Raw genomic sequence first — 25,246 nt, 5'->3', positions numbered from 1 at the left:
ATGACCGTTCAAAACGTATTTTCCCAGTCGGAGCTAGTTTTTTTCCGAGTTCCCAGTTGGCTTGAACTCACTGAAGTCTGAGATTTCCCAGTTCTGAGTTTCCAGGTGTTTTGAACGTGGCAGAAGTCATGCTGGATTGACAGCATAGCCAATGTATTCAACCTTTTCTGGCCCATGGTGTTGCATGTGAATGTTTATTTTTTTAAGCTTGGAAAAGAGACCCTTAAACCCAGACTTGGACCACACACCCTCTCCACTGAAAATCAGGCTATTGATTGCTTTGTAACTCTTGCAGTTAGCCACTGATTCCTTCCAAATCACTCATGGTTGAATTTGCGATTTCCAAATGGTTGTGTATTGTTTATGTCCAATGAGCACCGATACGTTTGATCTATATTTTCTCTTCATATGACAAGAATTGAACAAATTTGCCAGTAGATTGTCGACTTGATTCATGATGACTGCTAGCTACGATTTTGAAAGTATCCAGTCAGAGCTACTGTAGATATAACGTGATTTGAGGTAAATGGATCTGTGGCCAATGACCTTGAGCCTTCTTGGATTGTCACTTCTAATGTAAATCTATCACAGCACCCAAGGGGCTTGAATTTTCAAGCTCTCCCTGTAGATTTTGCGGTGATGTAGTGTCCCCATGAGTGACAGAACACTGAGCCAATCACGGCGCAACTAGAGAACATTACCAACCCCTACGCTCTGTATTTTCCGCTTGCTGCCCCAGCACCACAGAAAGCGCTGATCTAGGCTGATACACCTGCATTTTGGAGGCTTCTTACTCAAGAAAGCAAAAAAGAAACAATGTTTGTATGTGGCTTTATTAACTAAAATTTTTTTTTTTAAATGACATTGTTTGCTAACTGATTTGTGACATGTATTAATGCCAAAATATCTAGATTTTTTTATTATATATTTTTTTGCTAAACAGGTGGGGCTCAAAATAAAGGGTTGCCACTGAATATACTGAACAAAAATATAAACGCAAAATGTAAAGTGTTGGTCCCATGTTTCATGAGCTGAAATGAAAGATCCCAGAAATGTTCCATATGCACAAAAAGCATATTTGTCTCATATTTTGTGCACAAATTTGTTTACATCCCTGTTAGTGAGCATTTCTCCTTGCCAAGATAATCCACCCATCTGACAGGTGTGGCATATCAAGAAGCAGATTAAACAGCACGATCATTACACAAATGCACCTTGTGTTGGGGACAATAAAAGGCCACTAAAATAACCGACTTCAGTGGGCAAATGCTCATGTTCGATGGCCACTGGCACGCTGGAGATGTGTGCTCTTGGGATGTGCTGGATCAACGTGTAAAACAGCTCTTCCAGTTCCCGCCAATATCCAGCAACATTGCACAGCCATTGAAGAGGAGTGGGACAACATTCCACAGGCCACAATCAACAGCCTGATCAACTCCATGCGAAGGAGATGTGTTGTGATGCATGAGGTTTTCTGATCCACTCCCCTACTTAATTTTTTTTTTTTTTAAAGGTGTATACAGATGCATATCTGTATTACCAATCATGTGAAATCCATAATTTATGGCCTAATGCATTTATTTYAATTGACTGATTTCCTTAWAAGAACTGTATCTCAGTAAAATCGTGGAAATTTGACAGATAATCCATTCTAATTTAGCACTTTTAAGACACTTATAAAAGTGCAATACAATTTACAGCTGTTATTTGAATGCCATTTAGTTTTTCCAAACCTTTCAAAGCCATGGGCTGTATGTTCAAAACACTTAACAAAGGAGGACTACACTGCTTATCAARAACAATTCATCCCTGATTGGTGAAGCGACATACAGTTTTTAATAGGCCTGCACACCAATCAAAAGCAACTAATATTGTCGCGTTCATTTACTAGTCAGAATTGGAAAACTCTGATATTTCCAACTTGCTAACTGGTTGTAGATATACACGTGCCGCGTTKAAAAATTAATCAGTCGGAAATGTCCGAGTTTCGTAGTTCTGACTAGGATATGAATGCGGCATTTGTTGCCGAAATTGTGGGAATCCTCCCATTTGATGACGTCATATGTGGCTTCTACAAGCTGGTGGTGCCGGAAGAAAAGATGGCGGATCATGAAGAGCAGTTATCTGATGAGGAGAAGGTAAGATGCCATTTTTAGCATCTCTTGATTGGATGACATATGATATAATGTAGGTATGTGTGCGTTTATTAAAAATATTACTCTACTGTGCATAAACGCTGTATAAACAAACCGCGATTTCTCGCTCTGCTAGTCTATATTTTTAGCTCGGCAGCCTCTGCCTAACTTCCGCTCCTTTGCGAATCTCAAATGGAGACTCCTTGTACGGTCCTATCTCTGAAATAGGAACCATGCAGCGTATAACAAATAAACCAACGCTAACATCTCACCCCCCCCCAATCGTGAATCTTGTAACCAACGCTGTGCTGTAATTTGTTTCTTTGTCGCTTTGTGTGATCATGTCTTCAACTTCTCACGAATGAGCAGATAACGTTTAAGCAAGTCTCCACCTCGATCTCTACACGCCCTGTTAGTGTTCTGTATTTGTTGCACGATATACTGGTCATGTGCAATTTACTGCTGTTTGTGTGTGACGGATATGACTAGTGTTGAATCTCGGATTTAAATATTGCAAAGCCAAGCTGGCTAGCATGATATCATTGTCACTAGAAAGCTAGCTAAACTGAGATGACAACAGTATCGCGGGTTGGCTGTACATTRTCATTTCCTTAAAAGGAATAGCAGTAAATTAACCACCACACTGCACAATAAATTACTTCAGATCAATGTTCAACATTATTCATCTTCAACTAGTTTGTCCACAACATCTTAAGGTCAGAAGTTTATTAGGATTTTGACAGGGCATCGTCCAATGGGTGTGGCTCCCTCTTCCCCATCASTCACAGACATTAGCTAATCATGCTAGCACGTTAATTATTGTGGGTTGAGTGTAAGGYCTGAGCCACCATATGTCGCCGAGATGTAACATAACATTTCCAGTACTGTCAGGTCCCCCCCACACCCGACCCAGTAAACCACAACTTAAAGTCTAGCTGGCTTCACTCATGATATCCCCACACATATTTTAGCTAGCTAACGTTAGCTACAGTGCATCACTGTTGTCAGGTAGTACGAATACAACACAAGTAATGCTATTTAGGCCATGTATTTTGCATTCAAGTCTTCTCATGCTAGGGAAACTCTTTCAGCAAGCCAACCAGCTGTTCTAGTGTCTCAATTGAATTTATCTAAAGACGTGCCTTCAGAAAGTATTCATACCACCGACATATTCCACATTTTGTTGTTACAGCCTGAATTCAAAATGGGTTAAATAGATCTTCTTCACCCTTCTTACACAATACCCCATAATGACAAAGTTGAAACATGTAGTTCATTTCCATACATTTCAAAAAACATAAATATGTAGTCACACCCTGCGTACATTTTTGTAGGACCTTTTGCCGCGATTACAGCTGTGAGTCTCTTTAAACGCTGTTAAATTGTGTTGTTGATCATTGCTTGATTGCTTTTCAGGTCTTGCCATATATTTTCAAGTAGGTTTAAGTCAAAACTGTAACTCGGCCACTCAGGAACATTCAAGTCTTCTTGATAAGCGACTCCAGTGTAGACTTCCAGTGTAGGGCGGCAGGTAGCCTAGTGGTTAGAGCGTTGGGCCATTAACCTAAAGGTTGCGAACGAATCCCGAAGCTGACAAGATAAAAATCTGTTACTCTGCACCCTGAACAAGCAGTGTTCCCCGGTAGGCCTTCATTGTTAAATAAGAATTTGTTCTTAACTGACTTGCCTATTAAAATAAAGGTTACATAAAAAATGTGGCCTTAGGTTATTTTCCTGCTGAAAGGTGAATTAATCTCAGTGTCTGTGGGAAAGACTGAACCAGGTTTTCCTCTAGGATTTTGCCTGGGCTTAGCTCAATTCTGTTTTCTTTTTTTTATCCTGAAAACCCCAGTCCTTAATGATTTATAAGCTACCTATAACATGAGCCACCACTATGCTTGAAAAATATGGAGAGTGATACCAGCGGTGTATGATTTCCCCCAAACATAAACACTTTGTATTTCAAACAAGAAAACCACATTTTTTGCAGTATTTAGAGCCTTTTTGCTAACAGGATGCATGTTTTGGAATATTTGTATTCTGTACAGGCATTCTGTCAAATTATGTTAGTATTTGGATAACAAATGTTTGATCCATCTCAGTTTTCTCCTATCCACAGCCATTGAACTCTGTAACTGTTTTAAAGTCACCCTTGGCCTCCTAGTGAAATCCCTGAGCGGTTTTCATACTCTCCGGCAGCTGATTAGGAAGGACACCTGTATCTTTGTAATGACTGGGTGTATTGATCCACCATCCAAAGTGTAATTTATAGCTTCACCATGTCTAAGGGATATTCAATATCTGCTTTATTTGTACTTATCTACCAATAGGTGTCCTTTGCGAGGCATTGTAAAACCTCCCTGGTATTTGTGGTTGAATCTGTGTTTTAAATTCGCTGCTCTACTGAGGGACCTTACAGATAATTGGGTGTTTGGAGTACAGAGATGAGGTAGTCATTCATGTTAACACTATTGCACACAGGGTCCATGCAACTTATGTGATTTGTTAAGCACATTTTTGATTTAGGCTTGCCATAAAAGGGAATGAATACTTATTGTCTCAAGCCAATCAGTCTTTATATTTTTTAAACAACTTCAAAAAATCTAGTTCTACTTTGACATTGTGGTATTGTGTATAGACCAGTGACAAATGTAAATTAATCCATTTAAATTCAGGCTGTAATGCAACAAAATGTGGAAATAGTCAAGGTGTGTGAATACTTTCTAAAGGTACTGTGTCGAGGAGCTAATGAGCATTAATGTGATGCATTAATGTGTGTTTTGACACTTGCCTTGTCTCGTTATCTCACATCCCTTGACAGCCAGCTAGCTGTCAGGAAACAGCTGCCATGGTGTAGATGCAAAAGTCATAACAAGTCCTTTTTTAAAAATAACCAAATGGACAAACTTTGTGAGACCTTATATTATATTTGCTGCTAGGGACTGATCTTTATTTCTTGGGGTGGATTGCTTTTCCAGATTCGGCTTTCCTAACCATTAACATACTGTGATATTGGGAAGACAGAGTTGCCCCTCTGGGTTTTAGTGAACATTTGAACAAACAAAGTCTACATTTAAATGATTAGGAAGGAAGAGTCAACGCCATAGTCGTCAAGCCATTTTTTCCTTAAGTGCCCTTACGTGGCAGGCCTGCCAGCTTCCTTGTTACGGCAGAGACGCGCATCAGAGGAGATTGGCATTAGTCTGTTTGCGCTCCACTAAAGAGATGCTGCTGAACGTATCGTATCCTACCGCTGTTTCTTAGCACTGCCAGATGTGAAGTTGCGTACATGTCATCTTTTAAAATGCCAGTCTGTGTTGATATACCCAAGTGAGGGTTGAACTTGCTCAAAGTGCCAGAGCGTACCATGGAAAAGCCTTAGCTAGAGACAATGCAGTGGTTTGTCTTTCAGAGCCCAGCAATTGCAACAATGTGGCTAGCCTAATGGCATAGAAGGCTTTCGAGTACTAGAGGTCGACCGATTATGATTTTAACGCCGATACCGATTATTGGAGTACCAAAAAAAGCCGATACCGATTAATCGGCCGATTTTTTATTTATTTTTATTTTTTTTTTTAACTTATTTTTAATTTTTATGTATTTTAATAAAAATATATTTTTTATTTATTTGTAATAATGACAATTACAACAATACTGAATGAACTTATTTATACTTAATATAATACATCAATACAATCAATTTAGCCTCAAGTAAATAATGAAACAAGTTCAATTTGGTTTAAATAATGCAAAAACAAAGTGTTGGAGAAGAAAGTATATGTGACATGTAAGAAAGCTAATGTTTAAGTTCCTTGCTCAGAACATGAGAACATATGAAAGCTGGTGGTTCTTTTAACATGAGTCTTCAATATTCCCAGGTAAGAAGTTTTAGGTTGTAGTTATTATAGGAATTATAGGACTATTTCTCTCTATACCATTTGTATTTCATTAACCTTTGACTATATGGATGTTCTTATAGGCACTTTAGTATTGCCAGTGTAACAGTATAGCTTCCGTCCCTCTCCTCGCTCCTACCTGGGCTCGAACCAGGAACACATCGACAACAGCCACCCTCGAAGCAGCGTTACCCATGCAGAGCAAGGGGAACAACCACTCCAAGTCTCAGAGCGAGTGACGTTTGAAACGCTATTAGCGCGCACCCCGCTAACTAGCTAGCCATTTCACATCGGTTACACCAACCTAATCTCGGGAGTTGATAGGCTTGAAGTCATAAACAGCGCAAAGCTTGAAGCACAACGAAGAGCTGCTGGCAAAACGCACGAAAGTGCTGTTTGAATGAATGCTTACGGGCCTGCTGCTGCCTACCATCGCTCAGTCAGACTGCTCTATAAAATCATAGACTTAGTTATAACATAACACACAGAAATATGAGACTTAGGTCATTAATATGGTCGAATCCGGAAACTATCATCTCGAAAACAAGACGTTTATTCTTTCAGTGAAATACGGAACCGTTCCGTATTTTATCTAATGGGTGGCATCCATAACTCTAAATATTCCTGTTACATTGCACAACCTTCAATGTTATGTCAAATTAGGCGGCCCAAACTGTTGCATATACACTGACTCTGCGTGCAATGAACGCAAGACAAGTGACACAATTTCACCTGGTTAATATTGCCTGCATTTCTTTTAGCTAAATATGCAGGTTTAAAAATATATACTTCTGTGTATTGATMTTAAGAAAGGCATTGATGTTTATGGTTAGGTACACATTGGAMCAACGATACGCACCACATCGATTATATGCAACGCAGGACACGCTAGATAAACTAGTAATATCATCAACCATGTGTAGTTAACTAATGATTATGATTGATTGTTTAATGCTAGCTAGCAACTTACCTTGACTTACTGCATTCGCGTAACAGGCAGGCTCCTCGTGGAGAGCAATGTAATCAGGTGGTTAGAGCGTTGGACTAGTTAACTGTAAGGTTGTAAGATTGAATCCCCCGAGCTGACAAGGTAAAAATCTGTCGTTCTGCCCCTGAACGAGGTAGTTAACCCACCGTTCCTAGGCCATCATTGAAAATAAGAATGGGTTCTTAACTGACTTGCCTAGTTCAATAAAGAATAAATAAAGGTGTAAAAAAATATAAAAAACGGCCAAATCGGTGTCCAAAAATACAGATTTCCGATTGTTATGAAAACTTGAAATCGGCCCTAATTAATCGGCCATTCCGATTTAATCGGTCGACCTCTACTATGTACGCCTAGCTCAGTGAGTGGGCTCGAAGATTGCCTATAGATGGGTTCATATGGGAAGGTTAAGTGCAGCCTCACAGAGCCAGTAGCAATCGAGCTTGCAAACTACAGATATAACTGCCCAGCCCCAGGGCTGTCTCTCTGGTGTCACCCTCATATATCTACTTGACCACTGTATCACTGTCTGCAAGTGTCTGCTCCACCCTGACTTTTAGTGACTATTTTAAACCTCAGCCATTTTAACATGGCTTACTTTGAAACTGAGAACAATGTTTGGGTGTTAGGCTAAATGACAAAGTAATCTTTGACTTTTTACAGGAGATTGTTGTCAAGTAGCCTACTCTAATAAACAAACCATGGTTATCATGGCTGGACTTACAGCCACACAGTAAACATCATGATTTCTGTAGTATTGGCCTACTTCTCCTGTGTGTGTGTTTGTGAAGAATGCAGGGCCTAAGGAACACTTCTCTTGTCTGTACGTGTCTTCCCTGCTGTGATAGATTTGGATGTGCAGGAGAAACAACCCTGGTGGTGCTATTCAGTGTACAAACAGCTCCACATATAGCCTGGGCCTGCTACAGTATGACTCTGGGGTGGAATACAGAAGATCTGTTTATTCCAAAGTGTTCACAATCTATTTGCTGTGTTGCTTCTGGATCTCTTATCTTGGCAGCAGGGTGCTTTAGCTCCCCCAGCCCAAAGCAACAGTCAGGCCTGCAGTGCAAACAGTAGGGCCCTATACAATCTGCATTGCGGAGAACTAAATGTATTGAACTTTTTCGAAAATCCATTAATTTACCCAAGTTAATCATAAGACATGAACAAAATGAACCCGTGATTTGTATTTTGCTGCAACTTTCTGAAAGAGCACAGGGATGCCCCTGTCTGTGTGTCGTGCGTATGTCTAGTCTACACCTTGTGTAGCCGTTAACGACAATGCTAATGATAACTGTCTGCTGGTAGATGGAAAGGCTTCCCAAAAACCTTCTCAATTTAAATGTTAACTACAATGTAGCCTAGACCTACCTGGCAGAATATCATTTTCTACAATCCAGTGGTCATTTATTTTGGAAACTCTGCAATCACATGAGTGCTATAGAAACACCACTAACCAAACAATACAACCTCATTTCAAAATGTCTTAGATTTTTCCCAGACCTCAAGTGGTGTCCTGATGTGGTTTAAGCATTATTGTGGACTTAGAACATTACATTTATTTGTTTTTCTATTAAAAGTGTGATATTTTTAGCTTTTATCTTTAAACAGAAACCTGGAAAAACACAATGGAATCAGGCAAAAAATAAAACATTTTATAGGGCCCTAAAACCGCAATAACATTCAGTTGAAACAAGAATGAACTAGCCTAATTGTGAATTTGTTTAGGCGTCGGGCAGTAGTATTGGTAAGGGAAACACTATCTGCATTTGTCAAACTAACCGTAACAAGACCAAGGGCTAGAATGTCACTGGTCTCAAGTTGTTCAAAGATGAAGATTTGTGGAAGAGTGACTATAAACAGCTCAATGGTAGATGTGTGTTTGTGTCCTTTGCCCCATTTTTTTATTTTAGAGGTTCTGGTCAAGTTACTTCCAGGGACATTATGGGGATGATTATCTTCTTTATTTGTGGCTATTCTTCTCATCGCCTCAATGGTTGTGACAGGACAGAAGACCCTATGCTGGCTACCCATGTATTGTTTTTCTAGTTGTACTGTGCTCAAGGTGCCTATTCATATATCACAAATATGGAGAGGTGCCAGGATGGAGGATTTAGTCCCCTGGAGTATACATCTATAGGATGCCTGCAGGCCAGATACACCCCTACCTCCTCCCTCATGGTTTAGGGTTCTGGAGTGTCCTGATAAGAAGTGTGATTCTGGGATTAGGGACGGTGCTCTAGAGTTGTGTGTTTTGGAATAACAGATGCTCCTGGGAGTGTGAATGTGGGGAAACGCATCACTGGAGGATAGAGAACACAGAGAGAACAGCTGGTGACTGTCTGCCCAGGAGCTTACAAACACTAGGCTCCTGCAGGGGGTCTCTCTCTGTGTGTGTGTGTGTGTGTGTACTTATGCATGGCTTTGTGAATGTGTTAGGCTATCGTCTAGGCCAAAGTGTGTTTTATAAGATTATAGCGAGTAGGGTGGGTGTCTAATTCCATGGCCAAATTTGAAACAAGATGATTTAAGTCCTTTGTTGGGAGTTGATGGAAGTGTCAAAAACAAAATCCTTCTTGGAGCCGGTCTGTTCTCAGTGTTCCTGTGAAATGACCTCATTGTGTGTGTGTGCCTGGGAGTGGGTGTGATCCAAACCTAGCGTCACAAGATCAAGTATTTAATTCTGTGGACACGACAGCTCCAGCTCTCTCACACCAAACAGCCAGTTAGTCAGAGACACAGCAGCATCTSTAATAAAGGACATGGCAAATATCTATAAAGGTTGCCACCATCAGTGTTTGCCTAATAGTGTAGTTATTCAGATAGTCTTGATGAATTATTTTTGTCTCTGACGCCAAGTGATTTCAGTTTAAATGTCGTCTACTAGATTGTCATGCTGCAGCCATATGAGGCAGTAGGCCTTTACTYAACATACGAAGTATCCAAGTAATGGTTGGTCCTTTCCTCACTTCTCGTTTCTACTGATGTTACTGCAGGGTAGACAGTAGCACTCAATGAAACATGACCACTCCACTTACCCTTTTAGCTTTGAATGGTATTATCATTAGCTGTCAGATTTAAAGTGAGTGTCACAAGTCTGTCAATTTCCTTCAGAGGCTTTTTCAGGCTAGCCCTACTGAGGTGACACCAGTACCCCCCTTGTCCAGGCTACCTCTGTCACTGTCAGGTCAGCTGGCTAACTTCTAGCCTTCCTCTCTTCAGTCTCACCTAGTCCGACTCCTTGATCWTCACTATGGTGGGGTGCAAAAAGACCCTCAAAGCAATCCCAGCATGCCTCTTACCACTTCTCACTTCAGTAAATCAGTTTCAATTCAATAAAGTTGTGATATAATGTGGAAGAACAGTTAGTGTGTTTGCTCTGTCTGAACAATACCTGCATTGTCTCCTGTTATGACACACACACTCTGTTAAAGAATAAAGATGGCCAAGTGATTATGATATTATTATTATTATTATGGGCCAGTGAATTACACTGAATTGATAGTCATTTATTGAGCCCATTTTTAACCAGGAAGTCAGCTGGTGAAACAGCTGCATCATGGACCATGGTTTAGTAACTAACTACTGACATGGTTTAAATAAGTTTAATGAGAATCACCCAAATAGAGTCCTAATTTAAGTGCATCATGTATTTTATTCATGCACAACCAGTGATGCCAACTTAGCAATTTTGTTGCTAGATTTAGCAACTTGTCAGACTAACCTGGCAACTTTWTTTTCAAACAGCACCTAGCAACAAATTTAGCTACTTTTAAAAATGTATTTTGAACTTTTAGCAACTTTTGAAAAGTGACTCAAACGCTAAAATGCACGTATTTTCCTTCTAAATGACACAAAAACGATTTTCTCTGTCWCACACTCAGTCACAAAACACGTTGTGGCTGCAAAAGTGCATTGTGAGTGACGTCAGCAGAAGGCCAGCAGCAATTTCAGTAAATTGCAAATCATTGATGGCTGACTGCAGCAGCAGTAGTATGGGTTCTAAGAGCCAAATGAATATAGTTGGTCACGAATGTTTGATCTTGAATAGAACTTACAACATCAATCAACATGTCTCAATCCAAATTGTACAGAAAAGAGTGGGAGTCTGTACCTCAACAAATGTCAAATCATATTTTTTGCCGAGATGGCCAGTCAATTTAAGTAACGTTATTGTGTATTCTACGTAATGACGCAGTTTTACGTTATCACGCAATGACATCACAACGTCATTTTAGCAACAAATCAACCTGCCTCTAGCAACTTACCCTGAAAATTAGTTGGCAACACTGCGTCCAACAGACGTCTTGTGTTAGTGTCACTACATTTTAAGACGAAATTCTCTTACAATATAGACCTGACTAAGAGTAGCAGTGAAATAAAAGGGCACAGCATCTCACGATGCTAGGCTATAAGAGCAGAGTTGAGTGTACATGTAGCTGAGGAAAGCTCAACTCTGTTATATCGAGGCGGAGTTGAGTATTGATAACTGATCGCGTTATTTGCTAGCGACAATTTTTATTTTATTTTTTAAACCTTTTGACTAGCCAAGTCAGTTCAGAACATTCTTATTTACAATAATGGCCAAGGAACAGTGGGTTAACTGCCTTGTTCAGGGGCAGAACGACAGATTTTAAATGTTAAAATGCTTACATTTACCTATGTTTAATCTGTACAACTACAGTTCTTCCGCAGGGTGCTGAAATTCATACTATTAAACTTTTGAATACAATCACCGACTATTTCCRAATTTGTGCCAATTGAATCTGTTTACGTAGTACATCAAGGCAGCTAAGTTACGTCTCCAGTTGAGCAACACCAATTAGGAAAAAGTCAGTTGTATTCTAAGTTTTATTAAAAGTATGAATTTCAGCACCCTGCAGAATGAGTTGTAAAGGTAAGCATTTCCAGAATGTAACATTTTTACCAGTATTGACTGATGGTGACTCCATGTTGTTGCTAGCAAATCGCGTGACCAGTTATCAACTCTGTTGAGCGGTCCTCAGCTAGTTTAAACTGAGCATAGCAGATAACACTGCAGCGCCACTACGGGAACGTGTGTTTACTTTGCTCTGAAGCATAATAAGGGAGCCCTGATCCAAATGGCTCCATTGTAGCAATGAACACTTTATTTTATTTTTTCCCAGAGCAAGGCCAGCAGCAATGAAGACACACAAGAATCCCAGAGCACCTCTCTTGCTTTCACCCTATCATCACTCATTAGTGAGAATCAATCTGCAGCCGCGCTGGGAACCAAAGCTCTCATGCAGACCACTAATAAGGGCCCCAGGGAGAGGCACACTTTCCCAGCKTGTCAGTCCAGGGGAGGTGGGGAACAGGGACATAGACTAGCCTACCCCTAGCAGAGCGAGGGAGGGGTGCACTTCACTACTAGGCTCCTCAGCACCTTTCCATGCCCTTATATGGTCATGGGGCACCAGAGGAGGGAGGGGCTGCCTGCCCTGCGCTGACAGTTTCACATGTGACCTCCAAACAGGAAATGTGGTGCAGCAGGGGACAGACAGTTATGTTAAGAAGAGAGAACAACTCCCTGGGTGCCTGGTGGCTGAGAAGTGAGAATTGTGGTTGTAAACCCACTGTATTTGTCCATGCTTTGGGCTTAGAAACAGAAAATACAGTTCTCATTGGTGGGGTTAGAGGGGTTGCTTGTGTGTTTCGCACTTCCCCTTATTGACAATGTTTTTAATAACTGATTAACGTAATCATGATAAGAGGGGATCCTCTGTCTACTGAAACCAAGTGAAACCAAAGCCAAATGACAATAAATGGATAAATACATCTACCTGATATCTATCGTTGTGACATTACAAAGAAATTACTTTAAATAACAAACAGATTTGAGTTATTTTACCTTGGAAATTATTGCACATGCTATAGAACAGCAGAGTATGCATAACATTTTTGTATGTTTATTTGATAGATGAGTGTACTGAAATAGCACTGGGCCGGATTCTAACCAGGCACTTTTTCTCTTCTTTTTTTTTTACCATGATGCTCCTCTGTTTCATAAACAAAGCAATAACAAATAAGCCGGTGATGCGGATGTCAGCTTTAAAGTGTCTGTCTTGCTGTTTTGTAGGTACGCATAGCAGCAAACTTTGTCATCCACGCCCCACCGGGAGAGTTCAACGAAGTTTTCAATGGTGAGAGTTTGTCTGTGTGTGGGGGGGTTTATGTGTGTGTCTATCGCCCAAAGTCAGGATACTGGTCTGAGCGCCACAACTCACAATTTACCTGCTGTAATGCCATAGTTATAACTGGAAGAGCATCCAGTCACAGCATCCTGATGAGCGTGTCACTTGAGATGATATGACACAGATAACCCTTCGCATCTCGAAACCACACACTGCAGAACAGACTTCTCTCTCAGTATCTCAATATTTCTGTCTCACACCCACATGCACTGTCTAGTTGTCTACTAGCCTGTTGCGGAGCATTTCTGAGAGGGAGAGACTGAGTCGCTGGCCCATAATCCCCATCAGACCATGCACTATGCTCCTAACATAAAGAATGAATGACAGAGAGTCATCACAAAAGCCAGACTGAGGATGTTTCTCAATATGCATACTACCGTACTCCACACTCATGCTCCGAGTGCATTTTCCCAGGACGTTCTCTGGAGTACGTTCTTGTGAGGACGAGAGTGTGGAGAACGCATAAAACATTACATTTGAGAAAGCACTCCCCCTACTGTAGTACCTCATGCTGCACCTCCCCATTCACTAAACCTTCCAGCCAGGACAATGGCAACAATCGACAAAACCAGATGTACTCAATGCAAATGTTTTACTTCATAATTATTAGTTAGATATATGTGTATCGTAATAATCTAGCTAGCCAGTGATTTATACAGGCAAAAATGACCTAAAACTAATGTTATGCAAGGTAGATGTACATTTTTCGTTTGTAGTTACCAATTCTTTGTGGCGATCTGGCTACCTAACAGTAGTATCTAGCCAGTAAGCCCTATTGACTTATGGGTTTGCGATCAGGTAAACATGCCAAAATTAACACTGTATATTTATTAACGTACCAAGATGACTTAAATGTAAATGTAAGATAAAATATTGTAGTCTTGCAACATGAGATGTGAATAGGCAAAATTTTCATTTTTGCTTCAGTTCAAATTTCAATACATTTAGCATAATATTTCTTAGCATACTGTCAGATGTATGCTTCAATATGTACAAACGGGAGTACGCATTCAAAGTGCCCTCCGTGCTTCGCATACTTTGATATGGACAATTTGCGTGCTTGGAGCATGGTAATATGCATTTTGAGAAACATCCTGACTCTCTGGGTCAGTAGGGCAGCCCTGCCTTGAGGCTTCAGCCCAGTGCGTATGAACACAAACGGGCCGACCGGAGAGGGACAAAACCATGGACTATTTAGCACATTGGCACACAGTAAAACACTGCCTCCCAGTTAAAGTGGTGACTTACAAGTGGGGGCTTGAAGAGACTATTTAGAGGGGGAATTCCAAGGGCTGTGTGCGTGTATACTCCTGCCCCCGTCCATGATTAGCTTTGTCACCTCGGAGTGCCTCCTTTTCACAGCTCAACACACACACACACACACACATACACACACACACACACACACACAGTGTCAACACTTCCCCCTTCATCTCTTTGACTTCACAGCCCTTTACAGTGTGTGAACTTGCCATGGCTGGTTTAGCTTCATCCTAGGGCTCTCAATTTGAATTGAACCTTTACCGGGACGGTTGTTGCTCAATATGCGATAATGTGACTAGAAAACATTGTATACAACAGCCAACTTTTCGGGACATAGACATGTCTTTATATGGGCAGAAAGCTTAGATTAACAAGAATTTAAKTGTAGTGTCCAAATTACAGTAGCTATTACAGGYAAAAAAATACCATGCTWTTGTTTGAGGATCGTGCACAACAACAAAACGCATCACGGCAATGCTATTACCGTAGCATTTTTGTATATACTCTATAGTTATGTACTTAAATGTATAAATTGAACAATTTGGCACATTTGGGCAAACTCCTGGCTGACTTGATGCAAAATATTGTGTAGTGAGGTAATTCTTCACTGGATCAGTCTGAAACTTTGCACACACGCTGCCATCTTGTGGACAAAATCTAAGTTACCCCTAGGCTCCTATCTTAATGTGTATGGCATTTCTCTTGCATTTCAAAGATGATGTTGGAAAAAAATATATATAAAAAAGAAAATGCTAAGAAAAAAAACATACGTTTCTTTTACCAGATCTAATATGTGTGTGTCTCCTACATTCACATTTCCACAAACTTCAAAGTGTTTCCTTTCAAATGGTATCAAGAATATGCATATCCTTGTTACAGGTCCTGAGCTACAGGCAGTTAGATTTGGGTATGTAATTTCAGGCGACAATTGAAAAAAAYGGTCCGGTCCTTAAGGGTTTATTGGCATGGGGAAACATGTTTACATTGCCAAAGCAAGTGAAATGGATAATAAACAAAAGTTTAAAAAAAAATCTTCTGAAATATAAATTAACAGGAAACATTACTCACGAAGTATCAAAATAATGAAGACATTTCAAATGTCATATTGTATGTGTGTGTGTATATATACAGTGTTGTAACGATGTACAAAAGGGAAAATAAATAACATAAATATGGATTGTATTTACAATGGTGTTTGTTCTTCACTGGTTGCCCTTTTCTTGTGGCAACAGGTCACATCTAGCTGCTGTGATGGCACACTGTGGTATTTCACCCAATAGATATGGGAGTTTATCAAAATTGGATTTGTTTTCAAATTCTTTGTGGGTCTGTGTAATCTGAGGGAAATGTTGTCTCTGATTATACATTTGGCAGAAGGTTAGGAAGTACAGCTCATTTTGTGGGCAGTGTGCACATAGCCTGTCTTCTCTTGAGAACCAGGTCTCGCTGTCGGTCTCTCGCTCTTTTGGTCTCTCTCTATTCAATATAAAGGGCCTTATTGGCATGGGAAACATATGTTTACATTGCCAAAGCAAATGGAATATACAATTAACAAAAGGGAAACATTAATAAACATTTCTCGTGCTTTCTCTCTRTCATGGGCTTTATTGTCATGGGAAACATGTTTACATTGCCGAAGCAAGTGAAATAGTCAAAGTGAACAGTAAACATTTCACTCAACATAAAAAMAAATAGACATTTCAAATGGTATTATTGGCTATGTACAGTGTTGTAGTAATGTGCAAATAGTTGATGTATGAAAGGGAAAATAAATAAATAATTGTATTTACAYTGGTGTTTGTGCTCCACTGGTTGCCCTTCTCTGTCTATGTGAGTTTTGTCCCCATGCTAGTCCTGTGACTGGAATGTTTATGTATGATAAAGAGGGAGGTGATTTGATGTGAATCCTCCTGTGTGTCTGTGTGCTGTAGGTTTCTGAACTCTGACGTGTGGTTCTGTACTTCCCACAGATGTACGATTGCTGCTCAACAATGACAATCTGCTCAGGGAAGGTGCAGCACAGTAAGTGATGAAATATAGACCCGTGGTCTGCTCACGTCATAAACTATCAACAGAATGAGTACATTATTAACCAACTAGAAAGATGAGGTCTTTGTTTCTCCAGGAACTAATTCATTATTGGCACTGATTAACCTTGTACCTGTTTCTGTGTTTTTTTCTTTAGTGCTTTTGCACAGTACAACGTGGACCAGTTTACCCCGGTGAAAATAGAGAGATATGACGAACAGGTAGGACTACAGTGAAACAAGACAGATTTCACCATGCACAGCCTTTATCCAGTCAAAGCCTATAGATGCTAGTGACTCCAGACCTGGTATCATTAGGAACAAACCACAATAGGGATTAACAGCTCTAGTCATGGATTCTGAGAATAACTACATAAAGGGATGAAGCCTAGTGCCTTCAGACTCACCTTAGGGATCATGTTTTATTCAATGGACTGAATATTAGCCTGGTTGCATATTGATTGTATTATGTTTTATACACAAACAATAATTCCTCTTCTAGTACTATGGTGGTACTATTCCAGATCAGTGTGGTTGTGGTGTTGCCTAGGTAACTCAATGATACACCAATAAATGTTCTGGTTAGCACACACTAGAATGAGTATTAGGAATACAGTGCATTCGGATAGTATTCAGACCCCTTGACTTTTTCAACATTTTGATACGTTAGCCTTATTATAAAATTAATTAAATCGTTTTTTTTCACTTATTACAAATACAACAAATCACACTTACATAAATATTCAGACCCTTTACTCAGTACTTTGCCACAGCGATTACAGCTTCGAGTTTTGGGTATGACGCTACAAGCTTGGCACACCTGTATTTGGGCAGTTTCTCCCATTCTTCTCTGCAGATCCTCTCAAGCTCTGTCAGGTTGGATGGGGAGCGTTGCTGCATAGCTATTTTCAGGTCTCTCCAGAGATGTTCGATCGGGCTCTGGCTGGGCCACTCACCCACTCACTTGTCTCAAACTTGTCCCGAAGCCACTACTATGTTGTCTTGGCTTTGTGATGTCTTAACTTCTCTGCGCTACGGATCCCTTTTGATGGATAATTTTCCTAAACAACCGCTGAATTACAGGGCGCAAAATATTACAAAAAATATTTATAATCATGCAATCACAAGTGAAATATACCAAAACACAGCTTAGCTTGTTGTTAATCCACCTATCGTGTCAGATTTTTAAAATATGCTTTACAGAGAAAGAAATCCAAGCTTTTGTGAGTGTATCAATCAATGCTACATCAGCTAGCCCCAAATTAGCATGGTCACGAAAGTCAGAAAAGCAATAAAATTAATCGCTTACCTTTGATAATCTTCGGATGTTTGCACTCACGAGACTCCCAGTTACACAACAAATGTTATTTTTGTTCGATAATAATAGTTTTATAACAAAAAAATGCCATTTGGGTTGAGCGTTATGTTCAGAAAACCAAAGCCTCGTTCCGTTCGACGAAAATTCCAAAAAGTATCCGTAATGTTCGTAGAAACATGTCAAATGTTTTTTTATAATCAATCCTCAGGTTGTTTTTAACAAACATAATCGATAATATTTCGACTGTAACCTATTCAATAATTATTATTTTTTTCAAAATAAAAGCCTGAAACTATGTCTAAAGCCTGGTCACAGCCTGAGGAAGCCATTGGAAAAGGAATCTGGTTGATACCCCTTTAAATGGAAGAAAGACGGGCCAGGAAACACAGATAAAAAAAAATAAAAAAATCACTTCCGGGTTAGATTTCCTCAGGTTTTCTACTGCAGAATCAGTTTTGTTATACTCACAGACAACATTTTGACAGTTTTGGAAACTTTGGAGTGTTTTCTATCCTAATCTGTAAATTATATGCATATTCTACGATCTGGACCTGAGAAATAGTCCATTTACCTTGAACGTTATTTAAAAAAATAAATAATAATAATCTGACCCCTAGCGTCAGGAGGTTAACTCTCCTGTAAAGATCTGAAGGATCAGGTTACAGTGGGTCCGCTCTACAGCGTGCTCTCTCTCATAGAGGGGGAGAGCGGGAAGTCGACTGTTTTATYGCGYTCATAAAATACTGCCTCTGTGCTCTGTAGTGTTCGAGATTGGAATGTAAACTGTGGAACACGGAGAAACACTTGGACATCAAAAGTTTGGATAACTAAACAATATTTATATTTTCGAGAATGTGCGAGTGGTCCGTGGACATTTTAAGGGACAGGCATGACAAGTGTGTTTCATTTGGTGAGCTCATGAAGGACAGGAAACACTCATTACTGTGTCTTTGGTTTTGTACACTTAATTATGGGGTATGTGATTAAACAAACTATTTGTGAAAAGATGTAATGTGATAACCCATATTTTGTRATTTAGAAGGTTTTCATATAGTTAACCAAATCAGTGGCCACGCCCACGTAAGCATTGACATTGCATCGACGTCATGGAACGCCCCTTTTCCCAGAAGTGCATAAAACCCACTTCCGACTAAATTTACATTAGACCAGAAAGCATGAAGCTGTGGCTACATGTTGAAATGGTTAAGAACTACAACTTTATAGGCCACGGAGACCATACAGCGTGTAGCGTTGGCTACTCGGCTGGAAATMGTTAAACTCAGACTATCAATCACTACAGAATAAGAGCAAATCCTAGACGTAGAATTACTGGTCTGCAGCTGGAAATTACGTAAGTCTAGTACGAGAATACCGACAACCGCGGAAGCATCTATTCTATGTAACGACCATCTGTACGCCTGACGAATCCATTACAACAGACACTATCCAGAGACGCTGAGAAAGTGACAACTACGAAAGACATTGTGATTTCTGGGGAAGTTAACCAGAAACTCTATGATGAATGGACTCTCCAGCAGACGGACCGGCGATTCCAACAGAGAAGACAACAACGACATACGGGCGTAAATATATACATTGCAATTATGTGCAAATTAGCGGCCTTTCATGTGCAAAGGATTAGCATTTCAATGAATATAATTATCAACTCTGTGTAGTGAATCCATTTAGCCTTTCCCGCTTTTTATTTGTCCCCACCCCCTTTCCATTTTCTACCAAGACGTCATTACGGTTTAGCCCAGTAGGGACTTATCAATGCATTGTGTTAGTAACCAATAACTATATTGTTTGTTTATGTATTTCTGTGATTTGTTTAGTTAGTTAATTATTTATTTACTAAGCTAATTTGTGTATCGCTGATTCATTATGGATACTAGGGTTCGTGCAGATATCTAAGGGTTTGCGACGTTCAGTAATGACAACTGATGAGGTAATAATACATTAATACAAGACTGTACTCAATAAGATATGAACATTTCTGGAGAGTCGATTCGGGAAATAGACTCAACATTTTCCCATGGTGCCCCGACTTCCTAGGTAATTAAAGTTTACATGATTAGTTTAATCGCGTAATAATAATTACACATTGTTATTTTCTCATTCTGTCTTCACATTTAATGATAGTCAGACACGACAGTGCTTAGGATCATTGTCCTGTATTGAAGGTGAACCGTCGCCCCAGTCTGAAGTCCTGAGCGCTCTGGACTAGGTTTTCATCAAGGATCTCTGTGCTTTGGTCCGTTCATCTTTCCCTCGATCCTGACTAGTCTCCCAGTCCCTGCCGCTGAAAAACATCCCCATAGCATAAAGCTGCCACCACCATGGCTGGCTGGCTGGTGCCAGGTTTCCTCCCGATCTGGTGCTTGGCATTCAGTCCAATGAGTTTAATCTTGGTTTCATCAGACCAGAGAATCTTGTTTCTTATGGTCAGAGTCCTTTAGGTGCCTTTTGGCAAACTCCAAGTGGGCTGTCATGTGCCTTTTACTGAGGAGTGACTTCTGTTTGGCCACTCTACCATAAAGGCTTGATTTGGGTGTGCTGCAGAGATGGTTGGCCTTCTGGAAGGTTCTCCCATCTCCACAGAGGAACTCTGGAACTCTGTCAGAGTGACCATCGGGTTCTTGGTCACCTCCCTGACCAAGGCCCTTCTCCCCRGATTGCTCAGTTTGGATTGGCAGCCAGCTCTAGGAAGAGTCTTGGTGGTTCCAAACTTCTTCTGTTTAAGAATGATGGATGCCACTGTGTTCTTGGGGACCTTCACTGCTGCAGACATGTTTTGGTACCCTTCCKCAGAMSTGTGCCTCGACACAATCCTMTCTTGGAGCTCTACGGACAATTCCTTCGACCTCATGGCCTGGATTTTGATCTGACATGCACTGTCAACTATGGGACCTTATTTAGACAGGTGTGTGTGTGTGTGTGCCTTTCCAAATCATGTCCAATCAATTGAATTTACCATAGGTAGAAACATCTCAAGGATAATCAATGGAAACAGGATGCACCCGAGCTAAATACTTAAGTATTTATATAAGGTGTGTGTGTGTGTGTGTGTGTGTGTGTGTGTGTGTGTGTGTGATTATTTTACGACCACCATTCAAAAGTTTGGAGTCACTTAGAAATGTCCTTGTTTTTGAAAGAGAATCACTTTTTCCATTAAATAACATGAAATTGATCAGAAATATATATAGTGTAGACATTGTTAATGTTGTAAATGTTGTACTCCCTTCACAAAACAGCGCWAACTGGCTCTAACCAGAATAGGAGTGGGAGACCCCGGTGCACAAATGAGCAAAAGGACAAGTACATTAGTGTCTAGTTTGAGAAACAGATGCCTCACAAGTCCTCAACTGGCAGCTTCTTTAAATAGTACACACAACACCAGTCTCAACAGTGAAGAGGTGACTCCGGGATGCTCGCCTTCTAGGCAGAGTTGCAATTAAAAAGCCATATCTCAGACTGGCCAATAAAAATTAAGATTAAGATGGGCAAAAGAACACACACTGGACAGAGGATCTCTGCCTAGAAGGCCAGCATCCCAGAGTCGCCTCTTCACTGTTGTTTTTGAGACTGGTGTTTTGCAGGTACTATTTAATGAAGCTGCCAGTTGAGCACTTGAGGCATCTGTTTCTCAAACTAGACACTGTACTTGTCCTTTTGCTCATTTGTGCACCGGGGCCTCCCACTCTTTCTATTCTGGTTCGAGCCAGTTTGCGCTGGTCTGTGAAGGGAGTAGTACACAGCGCTGTATGAGATCTTCAGTTTCTTGGTAATTTCTCGCATGGAATAGCCTTCATTTCTCAGAACAAGAATAGACTGATGAGTTTCAGAAGAAAGGTCTTCGTTTCTGGCCATTTTGAGCCTGTAATCGAAACCCACAAATGCTGATACTCAACTAGTCTAAAGAAGGCCAGTTTTATTGCTTKTTTTATCAGGACAACTGTTTTCAGCTGTGCTAACATAATTGCAAAAGGGTTTTCTAATGATCAATTAGCCTTTAAATGATAAACTTGGATTAGATAACACAACGTGTCATTGGAACACAGGAGTGATGGTTGTTGATAATGGGCCTATGTAGATATTCCATGAAAAATCTGGCATTTCCAGCTACAATAGTCATTTATAACAATGTTTAAACTGTATTTCTGAACAATTTTATATATTAATGGACAAAAAATGTGCTTTTCTTTCAAAAACAAGGACATTTTCTAATTGACCCCAAACTTTTGAACAGTAGTGTGTATGTATATTTTTATTGGGGGGATTTWAAAAAATGGAGACCTGCTTTGTCATTGTGTGTAGATTGAGGGATGAAAAAAATGATTGAATCTATTTTAGAATATGGTTGTAACAAAAGGTGGAAAAAGTCAAGGGGTCTGAATACTTTCCGAATGCGCTGATGATCAGGAAAAAAGAGGCAGAGTGATAAAGGAGAGCACAACTCTTCCTCCCCRTTTTATCTCCCTCTTCTTGCCTTCCTACGGATCTCCCCTCAATCTCTCTCCAGGTCTTAATCACAGAGCATGGAGACCTGGGCAATGGGCGAGTCCTTGACCCTAAAAACAAGATCTCCTTTAAGTTTGACCACCTGAGGAAGGAGGCCAGTGACCCACGGCCCCACGATGTGGATGGCGCCATGGAGGGCTGGAGGAGTGCTGTGGATGGTGCTGTCCGGGCCTACGTCAAGGAGCACTACCCCAGCGGAGTCTGCACCGTACGTCTGGGCTGCATAACACCCATCTTCTTGATCCTGCGCTGTTAAATTTGTCATTTTATCATGTAATGTGAATTAACTAAGTACACTGAAAATGTGTCATCTCCCTTTAGATTTATGGCAAAACCATAGACGGACATCAAACCATCATCGTGTGTATCGAGTGCCATCAGTTTCAACCAAAAAACTTCTGGTATGTATGGACTTTAGAATTTAAAGATGCGAGATGAATGAAGTATGTTTGATTTTAGATTTCTAGTCATGTAAATGGCTTCAAACTCCCTTCAGGCAGAATCCAAAAATGTTTAGCCTGCAAACCTTCTATTGTCTGGTTTACGCGCTAAACACTGTTCAAACACCATCTTAGCTTGCTTTTTTCGCTACTTGGCTAACCAGTGCCTGTTGGTTTAGAGATTGTTGGCCTCCCGTTACCTTGTTGAGCCAGCCCTGATCAGGTTAATATAATTGYAAAAGGGCCGTGCCAATCCTCTTTGCGGTCGGTTTTACTGAGCCTAAGGCTCCCTGAGTATAATGATCTTACAGCTTCTGTACAAGATCTGATACCTCTTAGGAAAGACTGCTGTGTAGTGGATAGAGGGGGAGTGAGAGAACACTCAACACACACTTTGAGAGCTTGTAGACGTACTAAATACTTAATTTCTTCTCTTTGTAAAGGAACGGACGTTGGAGGTCAGAGTGGAAATTCACAATTGGCTCCTCCACCACTCAAGTGGCCGGCATCATGAAAATCCAGGTGTGTGTGTGGGCGCATGGTTGCGTGTTAGGTAATTGAGTTCCAGACCATCGCACACTAATCACACACTACTCTCGGTCTGGTTGTAGGTTCATTACTATGAAGACGGCAACGTTCAGCTGGTCAGCCACAAAGAGGTCCAGGAGTCGATGTCCATTTCTGTGAGTACATCACTAAATGGAATACGTGTGGAAAACACACGTCAAAACATGTACATGCACGTTAGTATGTATGTTTGACAATCTATTATTTGAACCTCTTCACTTCCTGATTTCCACTTGGTTCCTCTTCACTAGAACGAAGCTGCAACTGCAAAGGAGTTCATTAAGATCATTGAGGCTGCAGAGAACGACTACCAGGTGTGTGAGATTGGGAAAGCTTTGATATGGACACGTGCCTATAAAGTAGTTGTTGTAATATTTGTAACACAAGAAACTGAAGCATCATATTTTGTGACTAGTAATGTTGATGGCAAACTAGTGGCAAGTGTTTCTGGAAACCACCACCGTCAATTGTGGTTCTTATTGTGACAGCCCAAATGAATTTCCCTCTCCTCTCTTACCCCGCCAGACTGCCATCAACGAGAATTACCAAACCATGTCGGACACCACTTTCAAAGCCTTGCGCCGCCAGCTTCCCGTGACGCGCACCAAGATCGACTGGAACAAGATCCTGAGCTACAAGATCGGCAAGGAGATGCAGAACGCTTAAAACAAACAAAATGGAAAACCCCAACATTGCATGACTGGATTGTTGTATTGTCTTTGTACAAATTAGATTAATGGGGGGCAAAAAAAGGTTTGGTCTCACTGAAAAAAAGTCTACTTTTATGAATGCTTTTATACAGACACTGTTAAAAACATAATCTGTATAATACATAGATGATAATCATGAAATTATTATTATTGGCAAAATAGGATGTGGAGGACGACGTAGTACATAAAGGAGAGGGTGGAGCATAATACGTCTCAATGTATGTGAAATATTTATTAATATGGTGGTGAGCCCACACCTTTTCTTTGACCCAAAGAAAAACAATTCCAATTGTAATGATGAAACTATTATTTTTTGAGGAGTATCACTGTAAAATATATTTAGAGTAGGACTTTATTGGCAAATACAGGATAAGAGAATCCTCTACTGTACAACACGGTTACTGTCTCATACTGTAAAGAGTCCCTCAGTCGTGTTCAATTGCTCGTACTTTTATGACATCATAATGACATCTTTTGCACAAGCGGTTAGTCACCTTTGCCAATGTCGACCACTCAAGGTTCTTGTTACACTTCATATTGGTACTCTCCCCACGGTTTGCCTCATACGTGAACATCTCAAGCTTGCGACCCTCCTGGCTAAACTGCAGTTTAACTCCCTGACTTCTGAACTGAATGTTCATTTAGCAAAAAAGGAGAAAAACTGATAACTTGACACGCTTAATTAACAASTCTTTAATTGCTAGTAAATGTGGATAATGTTGAATTTAAATTTACAATAAAAGGTAAAAGTATCACGTTCTCCCCCAATGCTTATTTTTTTATTAAAACAGATCTGACTTATAACATGGCACATTGTAATATATACCTGTATTAAACATCCTTGTCTGATGGTTTGGTCATTTATTTCCTTGATTAATTGTAATTCAGTCATGACTATGTTGGTAGCCTGGAATGTGGCTTCTGTGTAGGTTTTTCACTTTACACTTTAATTCAAATCKCTCATATCTAAGTTACATAAATGTGCACACATTGACCACATGACAGAGTAGATCAAAAAACTTTAGTAAATCAGTTTATGTGATGCTAAAAATGACAACAGATMAATTTATAGATAGAGGCTCAAGGGCAAACATACAATGTAGTATATGACTACCGTTTTGAGTACAGTATTGAACATAAAACGGGGAATCCTCAAAGCAGCTGAA

The 25,246-nt window shown here is 40.2% G+C and overlaps 1 protein-coding gene across 1 annotated transcript; it reads left to right on the top strand.

Moving 5' to 3' along the window:
* Nucleotides 1–1,991: 1,991 nt before the first annotated feature.
* Nucleotides 1,992–24,665, top strand: LOC111962722 (F-actin-capping protein subunit alpha-2). Its single transcript, XM_023986023.2, has 10 exons — nt 1,992–2,138; nt 13,120–13,183; nt 16,468–16,519; nt 16,683–16,746; nt 22,365–22,571; nt 22,685–22,764; nt 23,247–23,325; nt 23,415–23,486; nt 23,622–23,684; nt 23,896–24,665. Exons 1-10 carry the CDS (start codon nt 2,007–2,009, stop codon nt 24,034–24,036), a joined length of 954 nt encoding a protein of 317 aa, XP_023841791.1. The 5' UTR covers nt 1,992–2,006; the 3' UTR covers nt 24,037–24,665.
* The last annotated feature ends 581 nt before the right edge of the window (nt 24,666–25,246 follow it).

The sequence above is a fragment of the Salvelinus sp. IW2-2015 genome, linkage group LG4q.1:29, assembly GCF_002910315.2.
Source record: "Salvelinus sp. IW2-2015 linkage group LG4q.1:29, ASM291031v2, whole genome shotgun sequence".
Lineage (NCBI taxonomy): Eukaryota > Metazoa > Chordata > Actinopteri > Salmoniformes > Salmonidae > Salvelinus > Salvelinus sp. IW2-2015.
Note: the sequence above shows the minus strand (reverse complement) of the source record. Positions and strands in the feature narration are given on the sequence as shown.